The sequence below is a fragment of the Crinia signifera genome, chromosome 5 (assembly GCF_055691185.1).
Source record: "Crinia signifera chromosome 5, ASM5569118v1, whole genome shotgun sequence".
NCBI classification, from domain to species: Eukaryota; Metazoa; Chordata; class Amphibia; order Anura; family Myobatrachidae; genus Crinia; species Crinia signifera.
In genome coordinates, this window is record NC_139221.1 from 287,368,446 (window position 1) to 287,380,533 (window position 12,088).

At 43.8% G+C, this 12,088-nt stretch overlaps 1 protein-coding gene across 1 annotated transcript; it reads right to left on the bottom strand.

Annotated features, from left to right (window-relative positions):
• Window positions 1-615: 615 nt before the first annotated feature.
• LOC146081158 (protein QNR-71-like) lies at window positions 616-11,108 on the bottom strand. The gene is made up of 11 exons (XM_083189167.1): window positions 10,951-11,108; window positions 5,458-5,610; window positions 4,573-4,716; window positions 4,338-4,499; window positions 3,907-4,065; window positions 2,818-3,186; window positions 2,582-2,743; window positions 2,393-2,495; window positions 2,114-2,319; window positions 1,488-1,578; window positions 616-1,327 (listed from the first exon to the last, which is right to left on the bottom strand). The coding sequence occupies exons 1-11, from the start codon at window positions 11,015-11,017 to the stop codon at window positions 1,177-1,179; spliced, it is 1,767 nt and encodes a 588-aa protein (XP_083045293.1). The 5' UTR covers window positions 11,018-11,108; the 3' UTR covers window positions 616-1,176.
• Window positions 11,109-12,088: the final 980 nt, after the last annotated feature.

The window sequence follows — 12,088 nt, forward strand, 5'->3', positions numbered from 1 at the left end:
GCCACCTTAAGAGGTCCATGCTTTGATCTTACTTTGAACTGCAGGTACAGGGAGGCAGATTACAGAATAGGGTGCCGGATGACTGCCCGAAAAGCATCTTTGCACTCCCCCCTGTTAGAGCACCGGGACCCCAATGTCGGGATACTTACCGTCAGGATCCTGATTGTTAAGCAGTCATACCACACCCACAGTAGAAGAACTACCTACCTATGTGTCTGGTCAGAGATTAGTCACCCACCAGCATTGCATAAATCTAGTGAGGTCACAAGGGGCATAAACATTAAGATTTTGTTGATGTATAATGCCGACTATTCCACTTGAACTCCCTCCACAGCCATACAATATTTGAAATGTTGCCTATACCAGTAGATAAAGTTGCATTTCCTGAACATTTTCTTACCATGCCAACCCCCGGGGAGAGGGGGGGGGGGGGGGGGGGGGGGGGGGGGGGAGGGAGGGGGAGGAAGATCCTCAGGATTACAATCTATACACTGCAATTCAGGACAATTTTTTTTCTGATTTTGAATATATGCACTGTAGTCAAAATTAGAGCTTAATATCACACCATAGAACTCCCCATATTATATTGAGCTACACAAATCAGAATACAAGAGGCTACAGAAACATTACCTTTATTAGATAAGTTACTAAAGCACAGCAGTTCGGTTACAAATGACAGATATTTGAAGCTGCAAATATACAGCAAGTCATTTAGATTGTGCGTACAAAACATACAGCACAGTCAGTCAAAGTGAAGAGTTCAGCCAGTGCACATGTATACAATTACAGCAGACAAGATCAGCTTTAGTGGTTTGTACCATTTTGTTTTACCACTAACTGTAATGTATATGAAAAGGGAGTATGAATCTGTAATGGTGGGGCAATTTATGCTGGTACCTTTTAGTTAAAATTGCACAAGCCCCATTTCAGAAATTAGTATTCACATATACCCAGTGGCCAGCCAATGTAAGAGTGGTCTCAATGTACCCATATCAAGCCGGAGGCAGTAGGTGAAACCCCTACACCAGTAGCTATTAGCTACAGCCATTCCCAAGCTGCCACTGGCCTCAAAGATTTGCTAATGGAAAGATTTCTACTTGACCAATGAGGCTTTATATATTGAAACATTGATAACGATTCCAGGATACTCAGTCTAACATATGTACGCACTGAATATTAGATTATTCCAGCCTTGCTCTTCAGGAGTGGGTCATGCTCATGGTTTCCTTGAAAGAAAACCTCTTTAATCTGACTGAAGTACACCTTTATCCCTTGTCCACCACTTTTGTCTGCAGAATGCTCAATGGGTCTGTATGGTTTGTATTTCCTGGGGAGAAAAATTAAACATTGAGAAATAAAAAAGATAAATTTCACAGATCAGAAACAGCTTGGCTTCTAAAGATTGCATACTTAACATTGAAACCCTTGCTACAAAATAAAGCAGTCACTCAAGCCCCTGGAAATCCACTGTAACAAAGACCACTCACTTGTAAAGAAGGGCGCCAGTTACTGCAACAATAAGGGCAACCAAAGCTAGAGGAATCAGCACCGCCGACACAGTTCTGGAAGTTCCAGCATCTACAGAAGTTAGAGTTGAAGTATACCAATGTTACATAAACCAATGTTTCCCAATGCAAGGAAGTAGGGTCAGCATAACACACTGGAGACAATTCTTTTAGCAAAATTAAATAGAACATCCCTCTATCTGTACAATGGCATCATTTCAGTTTAGGAAGGAACTTTGAAGGGCTCTACTTTCAGAATGGACACAAAGCCAATTACTGTAGAATATTTGATGGCTGGATTTGAAGAAAAAAAAAACAGGACAGGATTACTGCATGATGGCGGGTGACCCTGCACTAGATATGTAGTCACCTTGCATGATTAGAGATAGAGAACAAACGGTTAGGTAATTGAAAACTGGTGCTGAACTCGGGCTGTTCCTTTAGGTTAAAATGATAGCATCCATACTTATAATTAAGTGTCCTTTACTCAAGTCTTTCAAAATTTAAGTGATTGTGGGTTATATACTTAGACATTAACAAGAAGTCCTACACAGCAAGAGCTTCAAAATTCTAAGTTTGGTTATACACACATTGCAAAAGTCACTTACCTCCCTTTATAGATACCAGCGTGCTAGCAAGAGCAAGACTTGCATCATCGCTCAGTGTGATATTCACACAGTAGGATCCCGGTTCTACAAAGGCTCTGCGTAGAGTCACCAAGCATGGGTCAGAAGCCAGAACTTTTTCACAGATCATATCCTGAGGAACCATGCAAGTAGCATCTGACACAATTGTGCAGGCATCTGTAGGCAGGCTGGAAAGAATGTTGGATTTTAAACAAATTGTTTATTGCAGACATTTAAGCCTCACACAGATACAGTACTCACCTTCCTTGGCAAGACACTACGAAGTCCATCAGTGAGTTTGCAATCTGAGAAGCAGATACCTGGACACTTGTCATTTCAATAATGTTCACCTCTAAAATGCCATCTAGGAAAGATAAAGAATAGTTATGCGATTTGCCTCTTTTGCCTCTTTTTGGAGCCAGAGAGAGTCAGCGATTTGTTACAACCTACCTACAACTGTAATTTTAGTGTTGTAGTAACCATATCTGTAGATAAAGCAGCCAGGCATAGGAGTAGTAGGCATTACAGTTGTCTGAGCAGTGGTAACATCTGGTCTTTCAGTAGTTAGCAAATCAGCTTCAGCCTCAAATGATGGCAGCCCAGTTGAATTGTCTGCAAACCAAAGACAGACATTGATTTTCTGGGAGGTAGAAGAGGGTATATTTTTAGGTGACATTACAACTTACCAGTTGAATTTGCAGAGGTGAACGATTCAGTAGTTGGTTGATGTGTCGTAGGGACTGTTGGTTGATGTGTTGTAGGGACTGAGGTAGGAGTAACAGGCTGACAGGGGCCAGGAATGGCTGCTTTGATGGTCAGGTTCAGACTGAAGTTCCCCAGTGTGGAGTAGGTGTGACTAGATAGTGGGCTATTGGAAACAGAGGAGCCATTCCTGTCTCCATAGTTCCATTTAAATGTCACTATAGCATTCTTGAGGTAGTTGCTTGGATCATGGACTTTGATGTCAAACTTAATAGGAGAATCCTTGATGAAGAGGTTGTCTGAGGAATTCTTATCATTAGTTTGGGAGATGTTAACATAGAATGGAATTTGATCTAGAAGGTACCGAAGAGACAAACATTGGTTTAGGAATCCACCATCTTGCAGATTTGCCAAAACACATAGTTCAGGATACCAGTTACCCAGATGCTCAAGGACTGGTATGCTGCGTACACACTGGTCAATATGCCATAGAAAGATTGGAGCGTTTATACACCAATTCGGTCTCAGATATGAGGATGACCCTACAGCACAGCCAATGCATCTGCATGGGATACAGTGGTCCTTCAGCCAATAAACAGGTGACCAGTAACACCAGATAGGCAGGCACATTTGAATGCGTGCCCATTTGGGAGGTCTGGTCCAACATATTGAATGGAGGATCTTAGTCACTTTGTTGGTGAGGTGGTGGCAGGCAAATCTTTGTGTACCTGGCAAGCCCTGCCATAGGAGCCTGAAGACATTAACTACAACAGAGAACTCTATGGACGAACTTCTTTTTTCAGCCTTAATAGGTTACTATATAGCTCAGTATATCGCCCAGTGTGTATGCACCCACTGACATCTAATGTGCACTCCCGTGGTTAGTAAAAGAGCCATCTGCTTGTACAGATGAGGAAGTGGATTGTTATTGAGGACCATGCTGCAGGAGGCAAATGTGTAGGCCCTTGTAGATGCCAGCACCCCACAGCTGCTCGGATTGTACAGTGTATATGCACCATTAGATATTACGTCATTGTAAGTTAAGCAACATATACCTACACATTCAGACTTACCTGTTACTATGTAGATACCACTTGCTTTGGCAGCAGGATAATGTTTTCGGTTTCCTCTTCTGAAGACAGACACTTCAATCATTTGTGTGCCAGCTGTGATGTTTGTAGTGTTCAATGACAGGAGGGCAGAAGATTTCCCAGTTTGGGCGTAGTACTGGCCTAGGTATCAAAATGCCAGGTTAAGTTAGTATATTTATGGTTTCTATTCTTGTTCTAGTCCTCAAGGAGATCATTTTACATTACAAACAAGTGACTCCTGTGCAAACCGTCAATAAAATACATCCAAATTATTTCCCCTTTGGCCAGGGATCCTATATTCAAGCTTCACATCTAAAGCGATCTAAGCAAGCAGAGACCCTTTAAGAATATACAGTCCTACATTTAGGAAGTAGTGCTGGCCTAGAATATTGACGTGACTGACTTATACCAACCCAGTGTGGAGAAGATGTAAATGAAGTTATGTTGCCATTTGTGGTGGTGTGGGAATGGTTTTCCATCTGGATACTTGTTGACAAAACTGCAGTTTCCTTCATTGCAGAAATCTTCCCACTTGGTCCAGTTGTAAACATACTGGTCTTGGTAACTGGAGGAAGCTAAAGAGTAGACCAGTTAGACCTGCACGCATTGAAATTCTACACCTGTAGAATATGCCAGAAAGTCATTTACCATTTCTACATCCTCCTTCATAGACAATATCCCCATCTTCATTTTCCTTTTGACACCTGGGAAACTTCAGAGTCACAGCAAATGTAACATTCGACCCTATCAGCGCAGGGCTGTCACTGGTCAGGATTGCCAACACTTTGCCATCTAAATGGAACACCATAGAGAGTTACACAAATCAGGTTTCAGTGAATAATCGGTAGTGTTGGGTACAGCAGAACAAGCAGTGTGCCACATCCTCTTGTACAGTGTATTGTAATATAGATAACCAGACCATTCAGTTCTAGGATCAGCAATTCCCTAGTTGGTACTAGGACATAGCGCCCACACACACTAAAGATAGTTTCCAAGCTAGAGAACATTTTACTCCTATGGAGTCCTCTGAATAGCCTGTACCTGCCAAGACTATGGGAGGAGTCAGATCAGGACACCAGGCAGAAACAATGTATATAGATCTGATCGCACTACAAATTTGTTCTCAAAATGGGACAAAACTATGCACTGCAGGTGGGGCAGATGTAACATGGATCGAGAGTTCAAGTCTGATGAGTTACTTTGTTTCTGTGCAGGGTAAATACTGGCTGCATTATTTTTACACTGCAATTTAGATTTCAGTTTCAGCACACCCCACCCAAATTTAACTCTGCACATGGTACATCTGCCCCACCTGCAGTGCACATGGTTTTGCCCATTTTGAGAACAAATTTGTAGTACAATCAGATCTGAATAAGAGCCATGGTCTTAACCCACCGCCCCCCCCAACAGGATTACAGCAGTGTAAATGCTCCCAGTTAAAGTTACCCATTTCAGCTTGGGTAGCATGCAGGGTTGGACACTCACTAAACCGTGAGCCAGGTTGAGTAAAAGTAAGCCAGACCATGTTATTACCTTTCCAGCAGTTCTCCCATCTGGGATCATTAGTCTTCCAGGCTGGATAGAGCGTCTCATCCCATGTATTGCTGTCAGGAAGCCAGCCATGTATATGGTTATGGTGGCCTTCCTTGCTGTAGCTCCTTCCATATTCCATCACATCCTGAAATCCTGTTAGGATGCAATATCCTGCATTAGTACATTATCACTGGTTATCAAAAGTTCTCCCCACTAAAAACATGAATACCCTAATCAATATGTCTTCTCCAGATAGCTAGTAAGAGTCCTCATATCCTTCCCGGGTAGGACATAAGTTTTTTTTTTTTTTTTAAATTGTAAGATCTGCAGAATTTCATTAAAAAAATAAAAAATAAAGGGGGGGGGGGGTGTTCTGATTCTATAGATTTTCCATGGAGTGAGATTTGATGACCGCTTACAGTTCTTTCCATGAATTACTGGTAGCTACAGTTAAGTCACTAGACAGACCCCTTCTCCAAGTGGGGTCTCTTTACCAAGGTCAACTGTACTCCACTAAGTCAGGTCTGAGCAGCAATAGTCTTAGTAGACTAAACATGGCAGCATCTTCTTAGCAAGAATTAGGGAGCACAATCTCATTCCGTCACTACAGAAGAATGCCCTACACCAGGTTTCTGAGTACTGAATACACAAATTCCTTATGGTCTAGAGAACTTCATCTCTAAGGGAAAGTTACTTTAAGCCAACTCATCCCAACCATACAAGAGCAAGATGTTCAAATGTGGATAGCAAAGATATTGTGGAAGCGTAAACATTGAACATATCCATTCACAGTGTTGACCTGTATAGTGCCAACAGGTGAAATGCCAACATTCTGCCTAAACTAGCAGCAGAGGGCAAGGGTCCATACACACTGGGAGTTTTTGCTCAGTGTTTATAGATAATGATTATGAAGGGGGAGGAGTTTTGCCCATTTTAGCGATTCTCCCCAGGGTGGACGGCTTTCCATAGTGGGACGCCATGGAAAGCAGTCCATTCCCTCGCACATCTTCTGGTAATACCTGCAGATAAGGCAGGGCTGGGCAACACCGGCCCTCCAGATGTTAATGAACTACACATCCCAGGATGCTTTGCATTAGTTTTGCTATGTGGCCATGCTGAAACTGATGCAAGGCATGCTGGGATGTGTAGCTCATCAACATCTGGAGGGCCGGTGTTGCCCAGCCCTGAGATAAGTAATAGGGCCAGCGATGAGAGAGCGTGCAGCAACACTCATCGCTGCCCCGTACACTCATGCGGGAGGCTGCATCAGCACTCACTGCACATCTCTGCCCCGTACACAGCTGCTCAAATGATTAAACTGCCCAGTGTGTATGGGCCTTTAGGCTACAGGAGGGGAGTTTAGCTTTACAGACATGAAGACTCTACTAAAAGTCCGGCGGATGTCACTGTTGGGCTCAGAAGACACTGCTAGAGCAAATGAACCTAGCAACCCACAGAAGTTGACATTCTAATCAGGTCAACATTTCATGGTCATGCCATTATGTATGTTCACTAAATATCACCCTACAAAAAGTAGCCAGAACAAAAAAAAAAAAAAAAAAAAAAAAAAAAAAAACACACCATTTGCAGACTAGACGGGAAGTTAGCTTTAATTAAGCCATCAGGATATTACATGTTAAAGCTATCCGGAAATTAGATGCATTGCAGGTCATATGATTCTAATAAAACCAAGTACAAGAGAACCAGTCATTTGACCATTTCTAGTATTAGAGCTATCCTTCATAGAAGTGCAGAGTGGTAACTGCATCATAGCAGCCCTCAACACAAGTCAGTCATTGGAAGACCTATTGTAACATATAACCTTCATTAGGCAGCTGCCTGGGGTGCCAGGATCCTGAGGTGCACTACTAAAGCTGGGTACACCAAAAGCTTTAATCGTCTGATCTGTCTGGTGAGAACAAACATTTGGTAATGAATGAAAGCATATGAACTGCATCATTTGCTCACAAATGGACAAAAACTATTAAGACAAATCTTTTCGATCAAATCAATTTGTCTGAATGATGTCTGAATGACCATTGTATATTTGCAAGGGTTTGGAAGCAAATTGCAGATTGCCATGTTCTCCAATACATGGCCAGATTGTTCCCACCAGACAGATCGTGTGTGTCATCAGCCCATCACAAAATTAAGGTAAAGGAATAAGACATTCTTGTACTTAACACAGGTGGAGGCGGTGTGTGATTGGTTAATTGAATGTCAGATTCAGTGTTTTTTTTTTTTTTTTTTTATAGGATGGTCTAAATTACCGGGTCGACATGCTAGACCCAGTAATTTGCCTTGCAGGGAGAACGGGGTATAAGCAGCGATTTAACTTCAATGGATGAGAACATATGGACTCGTTAGCACCTGAGTTACCAGACTTTCATTTGTCAGTGCTACCAGACTTTCATTTGTCAGTGCTCAGTGTCAGAGTAGGGTGTGAATGACCCAACAGAGAAATGCAGATGTAGGAACCTTTGTTTAATGAAACTTCGTAAACTCTCAAGTGAACATAACTTGCAAACATGGATGCTACAGTGTCTACATATATATGCACATCAGCAATAAAGCTGATTGGCATGAGGCAGGGGGGTAGTTTGCCCATATGACACCATGTGCAGGTGACCTGGATCCCCAATTTTTCCATCTTTCCAGGGGTCCATCCTGCCCCCAGGGAGTGCAGTTCCAGCTCCAACAGTGACAGGAGCTGCACTGTAACGTTATGGTCCAGCACCTGGCTCCTGCCACTGAATACAAGACTGCACTTTGGCATCACCCCAGGGCAGGTAACACCTGGTTGCAGCTCACAGATAGTGGTGTCACAAGGGGGCAGGAGAGCAAGTCTTGGGGTAATTTCTACAGAAACAAAAACAAAGCAGTCATGTTCACAAGTTACACAATGTATTGTGATATAACTGTATAAGGAGATTAGTTGGTGAAATTCCAAAAACAGTTATCCGGACCTGCAGCCACAGACTTCTACACAGGGGGGGGGGGGGGGGGGGTTGTCACACCAAGAATTAAGATACAGATCCATTCCAGGAGTGAACTAGCATTTGCCATCTGCAAGCTCCTCGTCTGACCCGGCTTATTACCAGGGGCCAGTGATGTCATACAGGAGGGGGCAGAGCAGAGGCAGCACTTGCTGACATTAATGCCTCCTCTGTACTTTGCGCAGGACCCAGGTTGTTCGACCCGGGTTATCTGTTCCCACCGCACCATACTCCAGGAAGATCCTGTAGCAACCAGTGTTGAAATGCCAGGTCATGGCTCCTATAATTTTGGCCCAGGACCCAGTCACACGAACAGGTAACCTGAGGTGCGGTTTTCTCCAATGCTGCCCATACACTGAGATGTGCAACGTGCGTTTTGAATTAGATGCAATCTAGTCCAAAAAGTACAGGCAGCACATACTTTTTGGATGTGAAGTGCACGGGAGCACACATTGCATGAAAAGCCCAAAACGCTCCGTGTATGGGCACCAGAACAACCAGATATTGCGGTTTTTACTTAAAGGAATAAATAAAGTTACAGAATCAGATTGTTGTGGGCACAAAAACCAATACTCTTCAAAATAAGGTAACCACCACCCATAAGACTGTAAATATGGCTTGGTAATAAGTAGTTAGACTGAAGGGGGTGGGGGAAAACGGAACACATCAGTGGTCCTCAGTGCCAGATTAAGGTCTAAATGGGCCTGGAGCTGAAAATGATCAAGGGCCTATTATTCACAATAATAGGGGTTGTGGCCATCACCTAATAATGTGGGGGGCATGACCACTGTTCTGGTTGGGTGGTCTGCTCATGGGTGTGTCTCTATTTGTGTAAATACTTTCAACTAATTATATATAAAGTGTGTGTGTGTGTGTGTGTGTGTGTGTGTGTGTGTGTGTGTGTGTGTGTGTGTGTGTGTGTGTGTGTGTGTGTGTGTGTGTGTGTGTGTGTGTGTGTGTGTGTGTGTGTGTGTGTGTGTGTTTATGGGTGTGCGTACTGGAAAAGGCAGGGAGCTTGCATAGGAAAAATGCAAAGAGTTTACTATAGGGTGGAAAATGGCAAAGAGGTTGGCATATGCAAGGGCCTGGCACAGAAAAGAGGGAAAATATAAACTGCAGATATACTTACCTTCCATGTATCGCCAGCACTGAGAGCATATATACAAATCATGTGACACAATAGTAACCCCCTTATACAGTACTTGCCTCTTACACATTATGCCACATGGAATGAGCCAAAATTCACACCGACTGAACCAAAATTTACACTATGGCACACAGATTGAGTCAAAATTCACATTATGCCACACAGATTAAGGCAAAATTCACATTTTGCCACATGGATTGAGCCAAAATACAAACTATACCAAACGGATTGAGCCAAAATTCACAATCTGCTCCAGAAACAGGAACATTGCGCAACAAAGGCGCGCATTAAAAATTTACACCATAATGCCCTTTACATGTTAAGCCACACACCATAATCTCCATTATGTATTATGCCAAACACCATAATGCCTATTAAAAATTATGCTACATAAGTGCTGCTTACCTACGTGCTCATTGGCAGGGATTCCATGCTCGTTGCCATGTGGGATTACATGCTCATTGCCAAGGGGAATATATGCTTGAGGTAACTGGGGGACAGCCGCCGCTGAGCAGAAGTGACAGCCATTGAAAGCCAGGCAGAGAGCGGGGGGCTGCCTGGCTGTATTCAGAGCACTGCAGGTCCCGGTTATTTGAAATAATACCCCTTTCAATCCATAAAATGCAGGGACTGGCCCCTTTTATACCTTTTACGTTCCAGCTTTGCCCAGCTGTATCTCTGGTTCCTGAGGGACTAGCGACACAGGGCTGGGCTCGTTGGAAAGCCCCAGTCCTCATCTACAAAATGGGCCTATTTGGAGAGTGGGCCTGGAGCTGTAGCTCCATCAGGCCCATTGTTAATCCGGCCCTGGTGGTCCTACAGGTTGTCCTTAAATCTATTGCCAAGCTAGGATGTGGAAGCAGCCCACACAATCAGGATATTACACTTGCAGCGTGGCCCTATAAGAGGGGGTATTTGTGGTTATTTCTTCTCAGACAGCCTACAGCACTACATTCTCTTTGCAGGATTCAGTCAGTGTGTGCACATGCAAGTTGCGTCGCTGCTCACAAAATGCTTGATCTCTGGCATACTGGTCACTGGTGAGGATTCAGCTGCATTCAGTGGATCATTCACAAACACTCCAATAGTTCTAGTGCCATAGCAGGCTTACCAATATACCCATCATAATGGAATTGGTAGTTCCACAACAGCTGCAGAAAAGGAGGCTGCCACCAATCATCAGTTTAGAGTTTAAAAAGCATTAACCCTTTAAGTACTTCAGTAATGCCCAGTGATCAGCATAGACCTCCCCCCATAAAAACAAACCCCCAGAAAATAAGAGTCTGCATTGCAATAACACAGTAACCACAACAGAAGTATAGCCCACATATGCCAAACACCCGCACTCACGTTTTCCTGCCTGGATGCCAGATATCAGGCAGAGAACCACCAACCCTCCCAGCACTGCAACCTGCATCCTCAGCCCTGACAAGTAAGTGAACTGGAGGAAGATCAGCGCACCAGCATTTATTACACTGGGATCAGTAACTCACAGCTGCAAGTAATGGCAATCACCCCCATGATCCCTCCTCCTGTTTATGAGATGCCTGCAGGCCCATCATGTGATTGATTTAAGGAAAGATGCCTGACTTGATGCACAGACCCAGCCTCCTGCTCATGTGCTTATGAGTAGGGATGGCCATCGTTGCCATTGCCATCGATGGTTGCCATGTGGGCCAATCAAAACACGGGGGCGGGGCTTCGCGGGTGTTGGGGGGGGAGCTATGCTCCGTGTCCCGGCACTTAAAAAAAAAAAAAAAGAAGCAAAACATCGTTTTGCTGTTCCATCGATGGAGAGAAACCATCTGGTTCTCCCCCATCGATGGCAAAAGTATTTGACGTCGGCCATGAACCATCGATGATTTTGAATCATCGATGGTTCATGGCCATCCCTACTTATGAGTCACATGCCCCTTTCAGATCGCACTTTTTAACCTGTATTTTGCTGTTTTTTAACCATTTCAAAACGGTAATATGTGCAGTCTGAATGCTGCAGAGGGATTTTACCTTTCCAAAATACCGGTTTTTGGAAACTGTAAAAAAGCAGGGTCCTACCCGTTTCAGACCCGTTTTTTTTGCTGTCTGAATGGGTTTGAAATGGTACCCAGGCATCAGTGAACACTATTGGTCCCCAGCGCAGTGCATATTGAATGAGCCGGATGATCATTACATATGTGCATATGTAATCAGCCGCTCATTACATATGCGCATATGTAATGAGTGGACGGCTCATTCAATATGCTGGCTCAGAACATGCCCTTAACTCCTTCAGTGCCAAGAGATTGGTACAGGAGAGACCTGCCCTGGGGAGAGGGGTCTGCCTGCAGCTCCACAGGGACTCGTGAGACCGCACTAGCATGACCCTGTATTTGAAAAGTTTCCAAAAACGGGTCTGCCAGGTAAAAAAAAGGCACTTAAACGGTAATATACCATTAAAAAGATGCGGTGTCAAAGGGGTTTTACCTGGCAGACCCGTTTTCAAATACAG

Excerpts from the sequence above, each read along its gene's own strand:
- LOC146081158 (XM_083189167.1), bottom strand. The coding sequence starts at position 11,017 with ATGCAGGTTGCAGTGCTGGGAGGGTTGGTGGTTCTCTGCCTGATATCT. Across the intron at positions 2,320-2,392 it reads GTAGTGTCTTGCCAAGGAAG|CCTGCCTACAGATGCCTGCA; the intron begins GTGAGTACTGTA and ends CATTCTTTCCAG. Across the intron at positions 1,328-1,487 it reads ACTGGCGCCCTTCTTTACAA|GAAATACAAACCATACAGAC; the intron begins GTGAGTGGTCTT and ends TTTTCTCCCCAG.